We start from the raw sequence: 23,727 nt of genomic DNA on the forward strand, positions 1-23,727 counted from the left end.
AGTGATTTTAGGTCTTTATATAGATTGTTCTTATTCCTAGTATTGATACTGTGAACTGAGCTATTGGTTGGAAATAGAGATGCATTACTTGCAACAAATTTCATTAAGGAATAAATATACTGAGAAGCAGTAGTTAGATTACAAAGTTCCTTGAACAGGTTTCTACAAGCTGTTCTTGAATTTACTCCACAAATGATTCTTATCACACGTTTTTACACTCTAAAAACTTTTGCTCGGTTTGAGGAGTTGCCCCAGAATGATCCCATATGACATAATAGAATGAAAGTAAGTAAAGTATGCAAGTTTTTTTTTTTTTTTAATATTTATATCTCCTTGATCTGACATCATTCTCACAGTAAATATAGACTTGTTTAGGCACTTAAGCAATTCTGTGGCATGCCCTTCCCAACTGTATTTATTATCGAGTTGTGATCCCAGAAATTTATGAACTAGTGTTCAAATGTTTTGTTTTGAGTTTGCTGTCGAGTTTCCATTTGCTATGGTATACGTGAAGGATCAATGAATGTTTTTTGTGTTGAACTATACAAAAACAGAATTGTATATGGAATGTTGGTTTGAATCCATACAAAAAATTCCCCAGTGTTCATATTCCCAGCGATATGCAGATTAGTGATGAAATTTGAAGAGACTGGATCTGTGTTACACAAATGAAGGCCTAGAGAACCTAGTGTTTTAACCGAAAATAAATTAGATGAGATAGGGGAGGCCTTGGAAAGAAATCTGAGAAAATCTGTGTGCCTTTTGTTACATCAGACTGGTGTGTCAAAAGCAATCTGCTCACAGAGTTGTGCACAAACTGAAATTGAAACCATACAAAATAACGGCATCAACTGAGGAACTCAAATACTCTTGCTCGATGTCATTGCAACTGGCTGTTACAGGCTGTGCATGGTGGGGAAGTTGATTCTGAGGTACTTTTTGTCTCTGATGGAGCATGTCAGTGTACATAAATTCTCAGAACAATTGATGTGGGAGCTCCAAAAATCCTCATGAATTACATCAACAACCTATGCATGATATGAAAACAGGAGTGTGGTGTGCAATTAGTGCAAGATGAGTTACTAGAGCAATCTTTTTCCATGAAACAATACATACTTACAGGTACATGAACAATATACTGCATTCTTTTTTCTTGAGAACTGACAGCAAGATCACACATTGCCAATGCTTCTAAGACCGCAATATGAAGTGTCTTTGGTGACAGGATAACTGACTGGCCTCCTTCTTCTCCGGATATAAATCCTTGTGATTGTTATCTTTGGAGAATGTTAAAAGACAAGGTGTATGCAAGCAATCACCACACACTCGAAAAATTGGAAGACAGGGTTTGCCTGGTCATTTCCCACATTTTGGCAGCTGAAATTTGTCAAGTGTTTGCTAATGGCTTCAGGAGGCGTCAGGCTGTTCTTACCACAAGGGACATCATTTTGTGAACCTGCTGTAATCAGATGACAAGGAGACCAGACCTCGCTGTCTGGTCTCCTTCCCCAAAACAACCCCCTCAGATGACAACGTTGTTTGTGCTTAACTCAGGGGAAGGATACGTGCAGCTGACTACTGCCAGATTAGTGTCCAAGAGTCGTGTGTGTTGGCAGCCGGTGGACGTGATGGCGGCTACTGGTGGCCCTATCATATGACCCGCGGACCAGTCCAAGGCATCTTTCATGAGACACCGTGTGCTTTTGATCAGATAGTGTGTACTGAATGTTAGTGATCTGGCAGTCAATAATAATATTAACTTCAAACTTTTTGCAGATGATGAAGTTATATACACTACTCAAAACAACTAGAGGGACAAAAATTTGATCAAATGCGACATGTATGTAGTCCATGATGAAGATACTGTTGCTCTTAGTTTTCTGACATGTTTTAATAATAAGAGCAATCCTCCACAATACTTTTTAAAGCCGCAGTTTAGTGGGAGTATTCAGACATATAGTGTTATGCTTAAGATTGAAATGAATGAGCAGTGTCTCACTCTGCCATCTAGTGAGTGTGAGTAATGAGTGCCTCCCTATACTCTTTGTGTATGTTTCATCAAACAGGAGGCATCTGCCTGAGGCAGAATGTGTTCCAGAAATGACCTTACTGCATTAAGGTTGGACTGTTTGTGCAGAGTCTACAGAACTTAATTTAGCTGCACCTGTTGTTGTTAAGGTTTGGAAACAATTTTGTGAAACCAGTAAATGCACAAGAAAGCCAAAGCAAGGAAGAAAATGGAAAATATTGGCCAGAGACAATCAATATGTGGTTCACTGTTCTGTCCACCAGCCCAGAACCTACAAAATTATCGAAGAGCAGCAACTAGTTGCAGTGTTAGTGACCAAACAGTATACAACAGACTCCGAGAGGCCAGTGTAAGACCAAGGAAACCTCATCACATCCCGCAATTAACTGCTTGGCATATGAGATATTGACGTGGATATGCTGAAGAATGTAGACACTGGCTGTTGTGTCACTGGTGCAATGTATTGCTTGTGAATTATGGTGATTTCTTTACCAACTGGGTCCAAATAGGACCAACGTGCTGTTATTTTTTCCTTGGTTGCTGAAGGACAAATGCTAGTAGACATCCACTGGAGACTGAAGAATGTGTATGGGGCAACACATCTCCCAAAAACCACCATGGTGGAATGGTGTGCCAAGCTCTGTGCTGTTTGTGATTTGATGCAAGATACTAGTCAAGCTGGGAGCCCAGCCTCTACTGGGAGACTAAAGTGGCAGACACTCGAGCATTCGCTGTACAGTCTCAATCTCTCTTCATGTGAATATCATGCCTACGGGCCCTAAAAATGGCCTCGAAAGGTAGACAATGCCTGTTGCACGAGGATATACAGTAGCCAGTTACAGATGTCTTTGTGCAACAGGACACGTTGTTTTACTAAACAGGTATCTTCAACCTGGTGTATCACTGGGATCATTGACACATTGTTCATGGTGATTTTGCCTCATTGGCATACCGATTCTGGATTGTACTGCCTATGAAGAGAAGCTTTTTGACTGTCCCTTATAGTACTACCTCACATTTATTGCTTCCATGGGAACCGCAAAGGTGAGTTTAGACTAATAGTGTGCAAAGAGGCACTTAAGCAGTTGTTCTTTTGGTGCTTTGTACACTGATTCACTGGGAAGAAAACTTAACATTTTGTCGAATCTAAAGTATCCTCTGCTGCTCAAATTAACTAGTTTGCAGAGTCTTGATGGAGATATAGATGACCTGCTGCACTTGCTGTGTGGCAGCACTTCCAAATAGTGAATGTTAGTGCATCTACTGAGCACTTAGCACAGCTTATGGAAGTCACTTCTTTTGATATTGTAACTCATTTATTCGACAGAGCTGTACGATGTGTGCGAACTGCTCGGAACGGAGCAGGGCACACTGCAGACGGCCCTCACATCACGGACGCTGCTGCCGGGGACGGTTTCCGGCACAGACGACGGTGAGGAGCCCGTCACGGCAGAGCTCAGTGCCGGCGAAGCGACACACGCCCGGGACGCACTCTGCAAGGCACTCTACAGCCGCCTCTTCACGTGGCTCGTTACTAGGATCAATGACAGCACAAAGGTAAGTTCAGGGCAGTGTGTTTCTTATTGTAATCTGGAGGGATGTAAAGAGAAATTCAGAAAAAAATAAATACTGACCATATAGATTAAGTGATTGATTGAGTGAATATGTTTGCAAGGGGGTGTTCAAAAGAAAAGATGCGAAAGAACACTGTGGATATAATTGAAATCTCATTCAAAAGTAAACACCAGGAGTCTGAGCACAACTATCCCACTGTTTCACAAACCGATGTATTCCCTTTTCCCAGAATTCTTATGGCTGTGACAGGAGCTAGTCTTCTCTGTGTCCTTCAGTTCATCACCCAAGTTGAAGTGCTTCCCTTTGAGATGTTTCTTTAGAGAACCAAACATATGGAAGGCACAGGGTGGCATGTCCAGGTTATGGGATGGATGCTGATGCTGCTCCCACTTAAAATTGGTCATTACACTTTGTGTGACCTCAGAGACGTGTGGATACATATTGTGGAGCAGAGTCTCTCCCTCAGTGAGCAGCCCATGTCCTTTGCTCTCAATGGACTTGTGTAGGCTGTGGAGTGTCTGACAGTACACATCACTGTTGACGGTTCTTCCATGCTTGAGGAATTTGATGAGTATCGGAAATCAGACTCTCGAAAACGCGGTGGGCATCACCTTGTCTGCTGAGCGTACAGCTTCGAAATTTTTAGGTGGAGGTAACAATACATACTTCCACATCCACTGATACCTCATTACATTATCCCAAAGTGGCATATGCAAATTTCAACTGTTTTGGTTGTTATGGTGTGTTTACATTTTCATTTTAACAGTCATAAATGGTTTCTCAACACAGTCATTTGGCATTTCACAGTGCTGTAATTGTGGTGGTCATCTTCAGACTGTTTATGAGTAAAAAGAGGAAAGACACTATCATTATAGAACATATCAAATGTGCTAAGTAACTATCTGTGTAATGATAAAAAGAATAATATCATATCTAAAGGGACATACTGCAAGTGGTTTCTGTTGCATTATGAACAATACTGATGGTGGTAACACTAGGAAGAGGTCGAGGTTTTGTAGACAGACTGAAATCTTCTCTTTTTCATTCATTTATGCAATCACCATCGTTCATCAGTCCCATCACGGAGGGGAGTCTTCAGGGATAGGGAACAAGTGAAGTTACACAGTAACACACAGGAGGAGTGACTGCTGGCTACTTACCACTAGCTACTTACTGCTGGCTACTTCTGAAGTGTCTGACAACACACTACAACTGGTGCCAATCTATTCAAACTGATATTTGCAGTAATTACTTCTAGGTTACTTGGATATAAGTCTTGTCATCTAATGTACGGAATTGTGGCAGCTACAAAAACTTTTTTGTTGTTGTTTGTTTAGACTGGTACCTTAGTACAGTACTTCATAAAGAATGCATAGACTGTGTCAGTTGAGGCTGGCAGATGTTATTTAATCTAACATGTATTAAAATTCAGGGCAAAGTAAGACACCAGTGTTTGTTTTGTTCTTTTCTTTTCTATATTTTTTTATGTCACAATCACAGGAACATTTTGCTATATGAATACATCATGAAAAAATAAGTAATAAAAGAACATAATAAGTCAGTCACTTATTCTCCAAGAGGGTATGTATCTTTTTCATTTATTCCCCAAAAAATTCCTGGCTGAAGATACAGGCCTCCAAAGATGGCACCGCGTGTGATATTTGCCATGTGTGTAAAATAATAAAATGATCTATCTCTGGAAACATTCAAGATATCTTGTTGCTATTTTTCATTTGATAATTCAGATTCAGCGTCCACAGCCATGGGGTGTGACAGACAACAATTGAAATCCGCAAGTCATAGTAACAACTATTTATTATCAAACTAAGCAACAGAAATCAAAATACAGTTTTTGAGGGTGAATGTCCACACTACTTAATTGCCAACAAAACATTCAGTCCTTGAGATTGCTGGGAATGTGCCTACAGTGCCAAAATCCACAAGTCATAGTTGGTGGCAAAGCAGAAGGTGCCCAGGATGATCGACAATAGGATCTGAACTGGTGAGAGTGTGCCCTCGCACACAGTGGTGCTTCTGGGATGTCAGATGTCTGCAGTCGATGAGAGTGTGGCTCCAACAACAGTAGCTGCCAGTGGCATGATGGTGTTTCTGGGGCGTCTGTGTTAGGGGACTGACGAAAGTCCAGTGTAGCATTGACAGTGTGTGCTCACGGCAAAGGCGAAGATGATCCCTATTGGTGGGCTGTAGATGCAGTCAGCATAAAGCCTGGAGGGTACACTGGATGCAGTGAGGTCGATTGGTGGCCTAAATAGCCTCTGCCGGGGGATACGAGAGTGGTGCTATGTGGGCACATTATGTTAGGTAGGAAAGTGGTGGCCATGACTGCAGCACTGCTTATTACAAAATAGGGGAGAAAATACTACAGATATTACCAGGTGATAATGAAAATGAAACACTAATTTTGAATTGGAAAGTAAAAACATTTTATTCAAAGTGCTGACCATTGCTTTCTATACATTTTGACCACCTTTCTGGCAATTTGTGGACACCACGCCAATAGAAATGTTCGTCTTTTGAAGCAAACCAATCAGACACCCAATTTTCGACTTCTTCGTAGGAATCGAAGTGTTCCTCAGCCAATGCGTGTCCCATTGATGAAAACAAATGGTTGTCAGAAGGGGCCAAGACTGGTGAATATGACGGGTGGGGTAGCAGCTCCCAGCCAAGTGTTTTGATTGTATCCTGAACCAGTTTTACTTTGTGTGCAGGTAAATTGTCGTGTAAAAAAATTACTTTTCCATGTCTTCTGGCCCATTCTGGTCTTTTTTCGATCAATGCATAGTTCAAATTGATCATTTTGTTGTTTATAGTGGTTAGTATTCACAGTTTCGCCGGGTTTTAGAAGCTCATGATACACCACACCTATCTGACCCCAACCAAACACAGAACGTTGTCTTCTCGCCGAATCGATCTGGTTTTGCAGTTGATGTTGATGGTTGTCCTGGATTAACCCATGATTTTTCCCGTTTAGGGTTCTTAAAATATATCCCTTTTTCATTGCCGGTAACAATTTGATGCAAAATTGATTTTCTTTCGTGTCTTTGAAGCAAAATTTGACAAATGGTTTTTCGATTTTCCATCTGTCTTTCATTCAATTCTTGTGGCACCCATTTTCCACACTTTTGGATCTTTCCCTTAGCTTTCAAATGGTCAGAAATTGTTTGTTGTGCAATATTATCATTGCTGCCATTTGCTTCTGACTCAAAGTATCATCTTCATCCAATATTGCTTGCAATTCGGCATCTTCGAACTTTTTTGGTGGTCTTCCACATCCTTCATTTCTTACATCAAAATGATTATTTCTGAACCATTGAAACCACCTCTTGCATGTTGCTTCTGATAGAGCATGATCACCATATGCCTCGACAAGCATTCGATGCGACTCTGCAGCACTTTTTTTCAAATGAAAACAAAAAAATTAATGCTTTCCGCAAATCATCACTTTCTGGTACAAAATTCGACATTGTTAACATGATGAAAACATATGATGTTGTTTGTTTCAGGACTTGATGTATACTAAATATCTTTGACAGAGGTCATACCAACCAAACAAAAAAAAATTAAGGCTCGTTCAGAACAAATGTTCCCTATCAACACATCTGTATCTTAACACTCATTTCACACTGGTACATCTGGTATATGCAAATTGGGGTGACAGTCATTAAAGTTATGGCAGGATCTTCTCACAAAATTTTGATCACCACCTTTGTCCTCAGAGTGTGAAAATATTTTGTTAATGCTCACATACATAATGAGGAATGATCATCATAGTGAAATAAGTGATAGAAGATTTAAGTGTTCATTATCTCCATGTGCTGTCAGAAAGTGGAACAGTAGAGAAATAGTTTGAAGGTGGTTAGATGCACCATCTGCAAGGCACTTAATTGTTAATTCCAGAGTAATCATGTAGATGTAGATAGGCATGCCACCTATCAGTGAGGTTGACCCCACCTGACACCGTGAAGGCCGTGTGAAGCTATAAGGTAAAATGATCAAGCTATGTGAGGCGAGAATGTAAACGGCTCACTGTGTTGTTCCAATGTGAGCTGTCAGCTTACGAACTCCTCAAGAGACTGTAGCCCACAATGCTCGTCTGTTGTACATAACAGTGTAGTCCAGGCAGATACAGTATCCCTTCTCCCTTAAAACCTGTGGGGCAGCCAGCTCAGTGGTATGTGCCGTGGCAGCAGTGGCTGGCTGAGATGTGATGATGCTGGCTAGCCGGCAACCCCTCCGATGTGGCCAACAAAAAATACTGTGACTGTTTACCTGAAAAACCGTAGAGGGACAGCGTCAGCTTGGAGAAAGACCACCCAGCCACCTAGGGGTGGCGACAAGGGTATAGCCCAGCATACCGACAGGTTTGCAGTTAAATTCATCCCTAGAAATGCCAACCACAGTGTAGCAACAGAGAGGATCACCCCATGGCTAGAGCAACCTGGGGAAGGAATGACACCAACATCTCTGAATAGAAGGGAGGAGGCATTGCACCACAAGTGCACAACAGGCCCAGGAGGTATAGGAGACAAGGTGTGGGATGGAGCTGAGGAAACAAAAGGGTGGGCAACGCAACAGGATGATGCGACTGACTTCAGGGCTGTCTGTGGCAGCGGGACTGGTAGTTGAGACAGTGGTGGCAAAATTTGCGATGCCGGCTCCAGGGCTTGCCGTGACAGGGTTGCTGCTGGTCGGGTTAAAGGCGTGGAGGTCGGTGTCGGTGTCAACAGGGCTGACCGGAACAGCGCTAATGTCAACCGGCCTGACGAAAAAAGAGCTGGTGATGAGAAGATGGGTGTTGGCAGCAACAGGGCCTGTTGTGACAGGGTTGGTGTCGACCGGGCTGAGAAGAGGGCTAGAGGTATAGATGGCTCTATCAGCAGCACAGGAGGTAGCTGCTGTGTCTGCAGAAGCAGAGATGGTGGCAGCAGCTGGATTCTTGTTGTCAACCACGACCACTGTTGTGAGTGGCAGAGGTGAAGAAACCTGTGAAGGCACCAGACTTGACACCTGTGGTGTGACTGGAGTGGCTGAGGAAGAGCCCATTGAATGTGGCATTGGAGGCAACAGAAGTGAAGGCATCTTTGCAGGCACCTCGACCTACGCCAGTGCAGTGATAGCAGCCTGCAAAAGAGCTGCTAGCAAGTATTGTCAGGAGTGGTGGAGGGGAACGCATCTTCTCAGGCACCTAGGCTGACACTATCACAGTGTCTGGTTTAGCTGTGAAGTTGCCTGTGGCGAGCAGTGTTTGGGTGATGGTGGAGAAGGTGTCTCCACATGCATCCAGGACAAACGGGCTGGTGGTGTTAGAGGCAGCTGCCGCAGCAGCAGAGGTGGCAGGAGTGAGTGGAGATGGGTTGACACCCACTGCGGCCAGCGTCTGGGGCAGCAAAGAAGAAGACATCTCTGCAGATGCCCAGCTGACACACGGTCAGGTGTTGGAGCTTGTGTCATGGATACTGGGATGATGGAAGACACAGAGGGTCCTGGAAACAAGACTAGTTTTTCTTGTAACCAACCATTTTATTCCTTTTACAAACCACTGTTGTACCATTAAAAATATCCTTGAGGAAATGGAGGAGTTGTTTCCAGTTGTTGTAGCAATTCTGGGGGGAGGGGGGGGGGGGTGTCTGCAGGACAGCATTACAGTTGATGAGTTACATTCTTCCAGATATTATCCAAAGCAGCCAAGTGCTTTTTGAGTTGGATGGTAGGGGTCCTGAGAACCATAAGAATGCTATTTAATATCAAAAATGCATTGATGGAGATTGTAGTGGTGCAGCACCCAATGCTTGCAGTGCCTGCTAGCCCACACATGACCCTTTTCCTGGGTCTCAGGTGCTTACCGGTACAATGATCAGACCTCACACGACACTGCACTCTTTCAACATTGTCATTCATTCTTGAAGGTCTTCCTGCACCAGCTTCACATTTAGATATTTTGAACATGTGTGTTGACAGCATATTTTCATTGGACGGATGTCAGATTGCTTCATTATTCGCTATTTTTCCAATGTGAAAGTACTAGGTTTTATTCTTTTCTTTATGTTTTATGATATATTTAATATTCCCACCCCTTTGTAGGGATCTGAGCTCTCTATGATGTGTATTATGACATGTATGTTTCTTGGTTTGTAGTTATTGTTGTTACATTGTCTTCAGGCTCCATGTATTTCTGAAGAAGGCAGGTTTATATCTGTTGAATCCATAGTCAAAGGTTGAAAAACCCACTTTTTGTTTTAACTAGTTGGCTGCTTTGGATTCATTTACTTCGTATTTTAATTCTTCTCTGGCTGCTAAAATGGACTTGTGCAATCTGAACATTTTTGCTGTGGATAGGAAATGTTTTCTCTAAGCCCTTCATATCTTTTCTTAAGGAACAATAGTTATATTGCCAAGATTCACATAAAAGTTGATGGTGTGGAATCATTTATACGTCTGCCGATCCATGTTGAAAATGCACTTGATAATTAAAAAAAAGTTGCAGAAATGTTCAATCAGATCTTGATAAACATTTCAGTGTGGTGTAAAGGCTGGCAACCTGCTTTAAATGTATGGAGTCTTGTGACTACAATACCAGTGGTTCACAGGTAGAATCAGCCATCTGATACAAAAAGCTAGATAGCCTATAATGATTTGTAGTGATATGAAGTGCAATGATCACATAGGATCAGTCGTAGGTAAGGCAGGTGGTACATTTCAAATCACTGGTATGATACAGCAAAAATAGAATCAAAGTTGAATGCCTACGAATAGAGTCTGCACAGGATGCAGTGGCCGATGCACAGTGACCAATTTTTGTCCAAAGTGTTGGACAGGTTCATTCATTTGTTCAGAAGGGGAGGCTGACAATTATGTCCCACCTTTCAGCCAGTCAGCAATGACAGAATTGAGGTGCATGCCCTGCAATCTTTCTCAAATAATTTTACAGAAACTATTCGCTAAAAAAATTCATTTTTGCTTTACTTATAGCTTTATATGTCAGGTTCATGATGGTGACTTCATTAATGGTCATAGTAATTGTGACAGTTACATCAATGGAAGACATTGTCCAAAATGCAGAAAAGTTCACTATGATTCAGAAGAGTTCACTATGATTTTGCGAATGGGGCGTATTACATAATATGTTGTAAATGAGATTTAGCTAACATAGTTAATTTTTCCTTAGACTTGGGTAGACATACTATCTGTCGCCAACCTCAAGAATATTGATCTGATTAAGTACACTCATTTGCAATCGCATTGTGCCAGTGATAAAGCCAGTCTGAAATATTGACAACATTCCTCATATTTCATAAACGGTTTCAAATATCGAAATGAGATTTTGACAAATGATAGCACACAAAGAGGGAAGTATTTTGCTATATTGCTATTATGTAAAACTTTATTACCTACAGTGTTATTCCACTAACTGCAGACTTTCTTGATAAAAGAATATAATTTTTAAGGGTCACTGATAACTTGCAAAATGAGAAATGCTTTGGGTTTTGGAACAACATAAGTGAAATCATTGCACATTTGTTTTGTACTGAGGATGTGCTTTTTTATAGGCTACTGACCTTAATTTTCCTCAGTTCCTCCCTTAATAAACCACTGTTTCAGAATCCTCTAGCAATTGCGTCTGCAAAACATGTTAGTGAGGTGAGACTATGTAATTCTGCTGTTTTTTTGGTGAAAGAACAAATTTTAACATGGCAACCAGAGAAATGTTTTACTCAAACTTCCCACTCGTGATGCTTCTCTGAAAATTACAAATGATTAACAAGCCAGGAAAAAATAAATTGCTGCATTTTTGGTGGGATTCTTTTTAGATACTAACCAAAGCAGAGGTGACAGTAGATCTTTTTGAATGTTCACCATGCAAGTGTGGACATCTAGAGGCCCCACTTAATATTTACAAAAAATGTGAGCATAGGCTTCAGTTTAGAACTGCACACCTCTTCCAGCGCTCAGCATTTCCCATACAATGTATGCCCGTAACCCCCTCCACTACTCCTCTCCCCATGCGGGCCCTGCCGTCTACACATCTGCTGGCCACGGCATTCTGCTCGGGCTGTAACTTGTGCGGCCCATCTTCAAATAATGCGCAAGACTTTTGGGTCCATACCAAATAGGGCTCTCAGGGGATATTGAATTGGAGAGCCTCATGGAAACATTGAAAAACCAGAATTAGTAGACTTGAATACAAACACAAAGTATCCTTCGAAAGCTTACTTACAAAATTTCAAGAACCAGTATTAAGTGAGGAATATAGAGCTATGCCTCAACCCACTTCATACACTATCTGGTCAAAACTATCTTGACACCCCTATGTAAAGCAGAATTGACCACTGGAGGCAATCCTACCAGTATAAAGGGAGGCTGTGAGTACTGTGTTGTCAGTAGAAAAGGATCAGCAGAACAGACCAGTCAAGAGTACTTACTGACTTTCAAGTCATTGGATGTCCACTGAGTAACAATCCATAAGGGAATGTCACTCCTTCTAAAGCTCTCCAAGTCTACTCGAGTGTTTCAGAGAGTGATTGTAAAAAAAAAATCCGATGAAATCAGCAGAAGGGTCCCAAAGTCGTACCAGCAGTTCAGCTAGCACAATGACTGCACATAGGAAGCTAAAAAGAATGGTATACAGTGCTTGAGTATCTGCTCATAAGCCTCTCATTTGTGAAGTAGGTGCTAAGTGGTTCTTGAATTGACGTAAGCAGTGACATCACTGGACAGTCAATGACTGGAAATGAGTCATTTGGAGTGAAGAATCACACTGTACCTTGTGGTAGTCTGACAGAAGAGTTTGGATTTATGAAATACCTGGAGAATGTTTGCTACCATTAAATGTAATGCCAACTGCGAAGTGTGAGAGGCAGTGCTGTGGTATCATTATGTGTTTTTGATGTTAGGGTGTGGGCCCCATGTTGCAAATTAAGAAAATGCTAAATGCAGAAGCACAGGAACACATTTTAGTAGGAGACAATGATTATTTGTATCAGCATGACAATAAACCCTGTCATAAAGCAGCATCTGTGAGGCAATGGTTTGTGGACAATAACATCCCAGAAATGGATTGGCCTGCCTAGAATCCTACCTGAACCCAATGGAACACTTCTGGGATGAGTTAGATTGTCAGATTTTCTTTGGACCTCACTGTGCAATATCACTGTTTTCTCTGGTTTAGGTTCTTGAGGAATATTAGGCTGCCACTACTCCACATACATTCAGACAACTCATTGAAAGTGTCCCCAGCAGAGTTCAATTCATCGTGAAGGCAAAGTGTGGACACACTGCATATTTGTGTTGTCCACTAGTACGTCTTCAATTACTTAAAATCAGGTAGTATATCACTTCTGTGGGGATAATGAAGCTACTATTAACCTTAACAAAACCTATGTAATATCTACGATAATGATCAAAGCAGAAGAAATGAATTAAAAACTTTTTATTACAAAATAACAGTTTTTATTTTGCAAAGCAGTTTACATTTTACGCTTTCCTGTATGACAATCTGTTCTGTTCTTTTTTTCTGTTATTGTCAGAGTAACTATTTTCATTGATTTCCATTGGTTTTCCGTATTTTTCAAGTGTCCATGAGGGTGAGTTCATTAGTAGTTTCTTACACTGTTTGTTAATTCAGTTTAGCCTTTTATGGAGATTGATACATTATATTTGTAAATTGGGCAGAGGAGAGTTGGAAGAAGACATTAATCGCAAGTTTGGCATATGTTACAGAAGACGTTTGTGGTATAAAAGTGATTATAAAGTTTCTTTACTTAGCATCCGGGACTCGAACCTGGGTCTTCTTGCTTACTAGGCTGAAATGCTAACCATTACACCACCACCAACCCTTAAAAAATTTATAAAATGCAAATTTGATTAATTGTTGTTGACTTTTACTCGCAATATACTTCTTAAAGAGGTACTGATGTGTAAATATGGTCCTGAACCTGAAAATATTGAATATGACATTCATTGGGGAAGTGACATCTACTACTAAGACTTAACATCTTGGGTTCATGCATAGTGTTGCCATCTCATACAGGCTTTCTTCAAGTGCAAAGCTATAACTCGCAGATGGGTTGTAGATGTAACCAGGCTGCTCTAAAGGACACAACAGTCTGTAGCTATTGTTGGGAACCAGCAGTACCACAATTATTAATCCTTTCCATCTCTGTATGGCATGTTATCGTTCGTGAGTAGCTCAGGAGCTTAATTGTGAATGACTCATTACTGTTTATGAACAACTTAAAAAAACAATAGTCTCTCAGTTTCCTATTTAATAAATGATTTTTCTATATTTGTTTTCCATTGCTGGAAAAAGTGTTATAGCACACTAATAAATGAACATCATGTGTGCCATATTTTTAAGTTGATCTCTCTCTTTTTCTTAATCCAGGTGAAAAGATACGGACGGAGAAAAGTTCTCGGTATCCTCGATGTGTACGGATTTGAAGTTTTTGACAAAAATGGGTTCGAGCAGCTGATCATCAACTTCTGCAATGAGAAACTGCACCAAGTGGTTGTAGAGATGGCGTTACGGGAAGAGCAGGAGGAGTATGTCCGGGAAGGACTCGAGTGGACACACATCGACTTCTTCAACAATTCCGCCATCTGCAGCCTCATAGAGAAGGTAGCATGTAGTGGGTGTCTGCCAAGTGAAATGCTATTGCATGCCCTTTAATAATAAACCTAGTATTAGCAGTACTAATTATAACACATATGAAAGTAATGCATGATATGCTGTACAATAGCACCTAATAGCAAGAAATTAGACACATTTAATTCATAAACTATTTAACACAAAATGTTTATTGGCGCTTCATGTGTGGGAAAGTGAAGTGTTGTTTTGAACCCTTGGTAGATAGTGTTATAAATATCATCTGTTGTTGCCTTTTGATGCATAAATATTCTGAAGAGCTGTGGGGGAAGGAAGAAAGGAAAGGGGAAGGGGGGAAGGGGAGAGGGATTCAGTCAGTGTACTGGATTAATGCAGAAGTCGTATTTGATGGTTAATTGAATTTTTCATTCTCACATGACAGAACATTGCAAAGTTAACAAAAAAAAAAAAACACTTTTTTGCCAACAATTTTTACTGATCACCCCAAAGGAATTTTGCCTTATTAGGCTGTTGATTAATTAATTTTTTAAATTGCATAAATCTGTATTTTAAAAAATCAGTTTTGAATTTCTAATGTCTTAACTTCTTTGTCACTGAATATCTCTTTCTGTCACACATATACAAGGTATATTTTTAATTTTTACATTTACTTTGCACTTTTCAAAATTTTTAAAACAGTTTACATTTAACAGTAATTTTATATTTTTGTCTTTTCTGAACTTTTAATTCAGTGATGGCTCATTGTAGTCAAAACTAGTTGTTGTTGTGGTCTTCAGTCCAGAGATTGGTTTGATGCAGCTTTCCATGCTACTTTATCCTGTGCAAGCTTCTTCATCTCCCAGTACCTACTGCAACCTACATTCTTCTGAATCTGTTTAGTATATTCATCTCTTGGTCTCCCTCTACAATTTTTATCCTCCACACTGCCCTCCAATACTAAATTGGTGATCCCTTGATGCCTCAGAATATGCCCTACCAACCGATCCCCTCTTCTAGTCAAGTTGGGCCACAAATTTCTCTTCTCTCCAATTCTATTCAGTACCTCCTCATTAGTTATGTGATCTACCCATCTAATGTTCAGCATTCTTCTGTAGCACCATGTTTTGAAAGCTTCTATTCTCTTCTTGTCTAAACTATTTATCGTCAACAATTCACTTCTATACATGGCTACACTGCATACAAATACTTTCAGAAACTACTTCCTGACACTTAAATCTATACTTGATGTTAACAAATTTCTCTTATTCCAAAACATTTTCCTTGCCATTGCCAGTCTACATCCTATATCCTCTCTACTTTGAACATAATTAGTTATTTTGCTCCCGAAATGACAAAACTCTTTTACTACTTTAACCTTTTCATTTCCTAATCTAATTCCCTCAGCGTCAACCGATTTAATTCGACTACATGCCATTATCCTTGTTTTGCTTTCGTTAATGTTCATCTTTTATCCTCCTTTCAAGACACTGTCCATTCCGTTCAGTTGCTCTTCGAGGTCCTTTGCTGTCTCTGACAGAATTACAATGTCATCGGCGAACTTCAAAGTTTTTATTTCTTCTCCATGAATTTCAATTCCTACTCCAAATTTTTCTTTTGTTTCCTTTACTGCTTGATCAATATACAGATTGAATAACATCGGAGATAGGCTACAACCCTGTCTCACTCCCTTCCCAACCACTGCTTCCTTTTCATGCCCCTCGACTCTTATAACTGCCATCTGGTCTCTGTACAAATTGTAAATAGCCTTTCACTCCCTGTATTTTACCCCTGCCGCCTTCAGAATTTGAAAGAGAGTATTCCAATCAACATTGTCAAAAGCTTTCTCCAAGTCTACAAATGCTAGAAACGTAGGTTTGGCTTTCCTTAATCTATTTTCTAAGATAAGTCGTAGGGTCAGTATTGCCTCACGTGTTCCAACATTTCTACGGAATCCAAACTGACCTTCCCCGATGTGTGCTTCTACCAGTTTTTCCACTTGTCTGTAAAGAATTCGTGTTAGTATTTTGCAGCCATGGCCTATTAAATTGATAGTTCGGTAATTTTCACATCTGTCAACACCTGCTTTCTTTGGGATTGGAATTATTGTATTCTTCTTGAAGTCTGAGGGTATTTTGCCTGTCTCATACATGTTGCTCACTAGATGGTAGATTTTGTTAGGCCTGGCACTCCCAAGGCTGTCAGTAGTTCTAATGGAATGTTGTCTACTGCCGGGGCCTAGTTAACTATCATAAATTCACCAAATGCAAACAAGATGTTTGCAAATAAAAGAGAATCAACTGTCTTTGTTTATCATCTTCAGCTCAAGTCAGTTTTGTGGCCCTTCTTTAAGCACACAGTCCTGTGAAGTATATTTTTGGAGTACCTTTATTTTTTCATAGCCCAGACATGGTGAGTTTTTAATCAGTGCCTGCAACTGCCATGTTGATGGCCTGGCCGTGTTTTACATGATATTTGTGCTTGTGGCGACTCACCTCAGTTGTTCATACTGTCTCAAGAATTTACTCTTCACCACACTGGCAGAGGCTGCAATAGACTTTTGTCTCATGAAGGCTGATATCATCCATCATAGACCCCAATGAAACTGACGTCTGGAGAGGTGAGTGGAACACACACTCAATGCTGTGCCATCCAATGATCCTGCCACCTTCTTTCAACAGTTTGGCTGCCTGTATTCACTTGAGATGGGGGTCGAAAGCTCATCATGCTTTCATGTTTGAGCTAGCTGCTACAAGGCGCATCATGTTTCTTGGTCGACCCCATTATCAAGTTCTTAAAATTAATTTGTCATTAGGCAAAATCAAAATGCAGCAAGCATCAAATGTGCATTGCCAAACATGTAAGATTCTCTGTTATGCATATCACAGTACAATGTTACACAATTCCTGGTGATACTTATTGCACTCCTGCAGCTCTGTTTATTTTGTTACTCTATGAACTATTGTTGTGAGACTCTTTCATGCTGCATATTGTGCTGACAACTGGATGCACATTCATGTAAATCATTGTATGTAGGTTTCCTGCATACACTGTGCCCCACTATGAGATCGTCTTCTTGTCTCAGTAGGACACCCAGGAATGGGCAGATTCCATCTCGCTCCATCTCTGTGGTGAACTGTGTGTTAGTATGGTACAAATTCAGATATGCAGAAACTTGTTCAAAGTTTACCACCCAAGTGACCGCGGGACAAATATGTTATTCACGTAGTAGTGGTAACATCTGTTTTGGAATGGAGTATTCCAAAATCTTCTCCTTTGAAGTCTGCCGTATATAAGTTCACAACCAGTGTTGATGGAGGGCATATCAGGACTTATAGGGGACCAGCCCATCATTCCTCAATGTTCATCTGAACATGGCTGTGAGTCTTATTGCTGAAAATTTGTGCACAGCCAGTGATTCGACCCAACAGATTTGCTAAATACACTCCTGGAAATGGAAAAAAGAACACATTGACACCGGTGTGTCAGACCCACCATACTTGCTCCGGACACTGCGAGAGGGCTGTACAAGCAATGATCACACGCACGGCACAGCGGACACACCAGGAACCGCGGTGTTGGCCGTCGAATGGCGCTAGCTGCGCAGCATTTGTGCACCGCCGCCGTCAGTGTCAGCCAGTTTGCCGTGGCATACGGAGCTCCATCGCAGTCTTTAACACTGGTAGCATGCCGCGACAGCGTGGACGTGATCCGTATGTGCAGTTGACGGACTTTGAGCGAGGGCTTATAGTGGGCATGCGGGAGGCCGGGTGGACATACCGCCGAATTGCTCAACACGTGGGGCGTGAGGTCTCCACAGTACATCGATGTTGTCGCCAGTGGTCGACGGAAGGTGCATGTGCCCGTCAACCTGGGACCGGACCGCAGCGATGCACGGATGCGCGCCAAGACCGTACGATCCTACGCAGTGCCGTAGGGGACCGCACCGCCACTTCCCAGCAAATTAGGGACACTGTTGCTCCTGGGGTATCGGCGAGGACCATTCGCAACCGTCTCCATGAAGCTGGGCTACGGTCCCACACACCGTTAGGCCGTCTTCAGCTCACGCCCCAACATCGTGCAGCCCGCCTCCAGTGGTGTCGCGACAGGCGTGAATGGAGGGACGAATGGAGACGTGTCGTCTTCAGTGATGAGAGTCGCTTCTGCCTTGGTGCCAATGATGGTCGTATGCATGTTTATCGCCGTGCAGGTGAGCGCCACAATCAGGACTGCATACGACCAAGGCACACAGGGCCAACACCCGGCATCATGGTGTGGGGAGCGATCTCCTACACTGGCCGTACACCACTGGTGATCGTCGAGGGGACACTGAATAGTGCACGGTACATCCAAACCGTCATCGAACCCATCATTCTACCATTCCTAGACTGGCAAGGGAACTTGCTGTTCCAACAGGACAATGCACGTCCGCATGTATCCCGTGCCACCCAACGTGCTCTAGAAGGTGTAAGTCAACTACCCTGGCCAGCAAGATCTCCGGATCTGTCCCCCATTGAGCATGTTTGGGACTGGATGAAGCGTCGTCTCACGCGGTCTGCACGAACGCTGGTCCAACTGAGGTGCCAGGTGGAAATGGCATGGCAAGCCGTTCCACAGGACTACATCCAGCATCTCTACGATCGTCTCCATGGGAGAATAGCAGCCTGCATTGCTGCGAAAGGTGGATATACACTGTACTAGTGCCGACATTGTGCATGCTCTGTTGCCTGTGTCTATGTGCCTGTGGTTCTGTCAGTGTGATCATGTGATGTATCTGACCCCAGGAATGTGTCAATAAAGTTTCCCCTTCCTGGGACAATGAATTCATGGTGTTCTTATTTCAATTTCCAGGAGTGTAGAATAGAATCAGAACAATACATATACAGACAAAGGTACTTGACACTGGGAAACGTGACAGGTTTGAAATTTGAACTGTTGAAACATTGTCCAAATTTGTGACCCCTTAACTTCCCCCTATTTCCACACCTAAAAAAAATTATAGTTGAGAAATCTTCAGCATCTGTCATACAGGTTATGGAAGTCATAGGTTGGAGGTTCCAGAATCAAAGTTTAGGGGTGGGACCTGCTCTCTGGAAAAATGTTGGACAAACTGTACTGAACTAGAAAGGGATTATATTGAGAAGTAAGTGGCAGGTTAAGCAGTTTTCATTTTCATCTCATACTGCAGCTAGATAGGCATGAAGGATTTGAAGCTAGTGAGAGTTTCTAACATTTTTGTGTGTCTGTGTCCCATTCAACATTCGTCAATTTCTGTGTGGTTTCCTATCGTGATTTTTGTTTATTATTTGTGTACGTGGTGAACCAGACTAAACTCCACTGACACAATGTTGGGGGTTGTTCAAGGATATTTTTTTGTTATTACTTCGGTATAAGGGACCCATGGTCTGCAATAGCTAGTTACGGAGTAATTATTTGATTTTTATACCTCCCCCCTCCCCTCTCCCATTTATGTGTGTATCTATTAGGTTGGCAGCCAGGAACATTTGTGGCATGTATGAGAATGATGCTGTTGGACAGATCACAGCTAGAAAATGGTTTTCTCATTTTAAGGAGTTTCATTTTGACATTAGTGACTCTCCATATTCAGGAAGATCTTCAGGGTTTGATGAAGATCATTTAAACCCATAAATTGACACTGATACACGTCATTTACTCGAGAACTGCAAATGTGATGAACTGTGATCATTCCACCATGTGACATTGGTGGGGGGTGGGAAAGGTTCAAAAATTGGGTGTATGGGTACTGCGTGGTCTAACTCAATATCACAAAATTAAGAAGGTGGCCATATGTACATCTCTGCTTGCTTGTCACCACTTGGCTCATAAACAATATTGACCATTTCTATCCCATACCATTGCTAGTGACAGAAAATGGTGTCTTTATGCTAACATAAGGAAAAAGAATGGAATGGCAGAGCCCAGACAAAGCAGCAACTTCTCATACAAAGACCTACATGTATCCATAAAAGGTAACATGATTCATCTGATGGAACAGCGAGTGTGTGGTGTACTACGAATTGCTTCCTGGAGGTGTAATCACTACTGCTGAGATGTGTTGCAGGCACAGTCCAAGAATAATGACCAGAAAGACTGTGTGAAGTGATGCTACTCCATGATAACACACGCTGTGCGCATTCTGCTAGGTAGACAAAAAATGCTATGCCAGGGTTGCATTGGGAAGTCTTTCTACATCTACATACATACTCCGCAATCCACCATATGGTGCATGGTGGAGGGTACCTCGTACCACAATTAGCATCTTCTCTCCCTGTTCCACTCCCAAACAGAACGAGGGAAAACTGACTGCCTATACGCCTATGTACGAGCCCTAATCTCTCTTATCTTATCTTTGTGGTCTTTCCATGAAATATAAGTTGGCGGCAGTAAAATTGTACTGCAGTCAGCCTCAAATGCTGGTTCTCTAAATTTCCTCAGTAGCAATTCATGAAAAGGACGCCTTCTTTCCTCCAGAGACTCCCACTCAAGTTCCTCCGTAACACTCGCATGATGATCAAACCTACCAGTAACAAATCTAGCAGCACGCGTCTGAATTGCTTCTATGTCCTCCCTCAATACGACCTGATAGGGATCCAAACGCTCGAGCAGTACTCAAGAATAGGTCGTATTAGTGTTTTATAAGCGGTCTCCTTTACAGATGAACCACATCTTCCCAAAATTTTACCAATGAACCAAAGACGACTATCCGCCTTCCCCACAACTGCCATTACATGCTTGTCCCACTTCATATTGCTCGGCAATGTTACGCCCAAATATTTAATCGACGTGATTGTGTCAAGTGCTACACTATTAATGGAGTATTCAAACAATATGGGATTCTTTTTCCTATTCATCTGCATTAATTTACATTTATCTATATTTAGAGTTAGCTGCCATTCTTTACACCAATCACAAATCCTGCCCAAGTCATCTTGTATCCTCCTACAGTCACTCAACGGCGACCCCTTCCCATACACCACAGCATCATCAGCAAACAGCTGCACATTGCTATCCACCCTATCCAAAAGATCATTTATGTAGAAAGAAAACAACAGCGGACCTACCACACTTTCCTGGGGCACACCATATGATACCCTCACCTCCGATGAACACTCACCATCGAGGACAACGTTCTGGGTTCTATTACTTAAGAAGTCTTTGAGCCACTCACATATTTGGGAACCAATCCCATATGCTCGTACCTTAGTTAGGAGTCTGTAGTGGGGCACCGACTCAAACGCTTTCCGGAAGTCAAGGAATATGGCATCCGTCTGATACCCTTCATCCATGGTTTGCAAGATATCTTGTGAAAAAAGGGTGAGTTGCGTTTTGCAGGAGCGATGCTTTCTAAAGCTGTGCTGATGCATGGACAGCAACTTCTCTGTCCCAAGGAAATTCATTATATTCGAACTGAGAATATGTTCGAGAATCCTACAACAAACCGATGTTAAGGACATTGGTCTGTAATTTTGAGGATCCGTCCTTCTACCCTTCTTATATACGGGCATCACCTGCGCTTTTTTCCAGTCGCTCGGGACTTTACATTGGGCAAGAGATTCACGATAAATGCAACCTAAGTAAGGAGCCAATGCAGTAGAGTACTCTCTGCAAAACCGAATTGGAATCCCATCAGGACCTGGCGAGTATTTATTTTCAACCCATTCAGCTGCTTCCCAATCCCAGGGATGTCTATCACTATGTCCTCCATACAGGAATCTGAACAAGACTCAAACGGCGATATGTTTGTACGATCCTTCTGCAGGAAAGATTTCTCAAATGCTAAATTTAAAATTTCAGCTTTCGTTTTGCTATGTTTTGTTGCCAGTCCAGACTGATCAGTGAGTGACTGGATGGAAGCCTTCGACCCACTTACCAATTTTAAATAAGACCAGAATTTCCTTGGGTTTTCAGCAAGATCTTTTGCTAAGGTATGACGGTGGTAGTGGTTGTATGCTTCGCGCATCACTCTTTTTACAGCAGCACGAATCTCTACTAACTTTTGCCTGTCCTCATTCTCCTGATCTTTCTTGTACCCCGAGTGCAACTGTCTTTGCTCACTGAGCATTCTCCGAATTGCGCTGTTAAACCACGGTGGGTCTTTTCTGTCCGTAACCCACTTTTTTGGCACATACTTCTCCAATACGTGATTTACAATGTGTTTAAAATTTGCCCATAATTCTTCCACATCCATCATACCGGAAGTAAATGAAGTCGATTCATTTACTAAGTGGGATGCTAACAACTGCTTATCTATACCCACCTTATTCATTTGATCTTGCATCCTCAGATTTTTGCCTTTTCCACTCTCTATTGAACAACCTTCAAGGAACCTCTTTTCTGGATGAAAATGCACTCTGAACATTGCTTGATGAGTTCTTTGCCTCAAAGTCATGTGGTTTCTTGATTTGCAGAATCGAAAAGTTACTCCGGCATTGGCGGGCTGTTGTAAATAGTGAAGGAGAATATTGTATTGATGACTAAAATCTCTGTTATGTGTATCTGTTGTATTTATTAAACTTATGAATAACCTCTATGAACTTGTGCTCCAACCCAGTATAAGGCACTGAAAATATCTGTAAAACAGTGTAAATGTGAAATACACTGTGTGTCTTGCTTGGAAACAAACTTGTATTATTCACTCACAATACTTTTTGTTGACAAAAAGAATGCTGATCTTACTCTTCATTCTCAAGGTTGCTCAGTTTTCTCTTGGGTTTGTTTTTTGACAGAATTAGTTGCACATTAACTGTGATACACTGCAGTACAGATAGATTTAGTAGTAAATAGCAGGTTGATATGCACCTTGTGTATGGGTTCACTCAGTGCATTGGACAAGCGACACAATGACACGAAATGTAGCTGTTTGCATAGTGATGACAACCATATGGCAGTACTTTTTCATCAGTACATAGCTCATTGCATTGCAATCTATTTTGTGTTGTATGGTTCGGTGGTTCATGTCACATGCATTTTTTGGTGTTGTAAGGATATTTTCAGATAAACAAATGTAGCTGGGAAACAAACTAAATAAATGGTAATTACAGTAATACTCTGTAACAAGCTAGGGGAGGCCAAGGGCCCTGATACCTAAATATTCAGAAAATATCTCTGAACAATCTCTGAAATTTTGCTGCTTAAGTTTCACATATATCCTGTACATAATATTCTGTAAAATTATTTGCTCAAATTTTTGTCTCACTGGACCTGGAAGTACACACAATGTTAACAGCTCCATTTTATTTGTAGTATTGCATAACAGCTAAAATCTGCTTGAAAGTACCTTTTACTTACAAATTTTGCGTTTTAAGTGAGGCCATCATGGTCTGTAGACAACCTCCTAGTTTCAAAACTGCACAGAGTTTTTTCTACATAACTTGCATGGAATAACATGATGAACCAGGGCTTAGGGACACCTACAGACTAATTACAAGTAATGTGTTAGAGAGCTTTGTTGTAGCAGGCACTCCATAGCAAGAGAGAAGACTCATTCTTGAAATGACCTGTA

The 23,727-nt window shown here is 41.5% G+C and overlaps 1 protein-coding gene across 1 annotated transcript in view; it reads left to right on the forward strand.

Annotated features, from left to right (window-relative positions):
* The window catches only part of LOC124552612 (unconventional myosin-Ia), a 730,641-nt gene that overhangs the window by 530,999 nt on the left and 175,915 nt on the right, over nt 1-23,727 (forward strand). Inside the window, exons 12-13 of the mRNA XM_047126936.1 lie at nt 3,357-3,586; nt 14,007-14,240. Coding sequence (XP_046982892.1) covers nt 3,357-3,586; nt 14,007-14,240 — 464 coding nt within the window. The remainder of the gene's footprint in view (nt 1-3,356; nt 3,587-14,006; nt 14,241-23,727) is intronic.

This window comes from Schistocerca americana, chromosome 10 (genome assembly GCF_021461395.2).
Source record: "Schistocerca americana isolate TAMUIC-IGC-003095 chromosome 10, iqSchAmer2.1, whole genome shotgun sequence".
Taxonomy (NCBI): domain Eukaryota; kingdom Metazoa; phylum Arthropoda; class Insecta; order Orthoptera; family Acrididae; genus Schistocerca; species Schistocerca americana.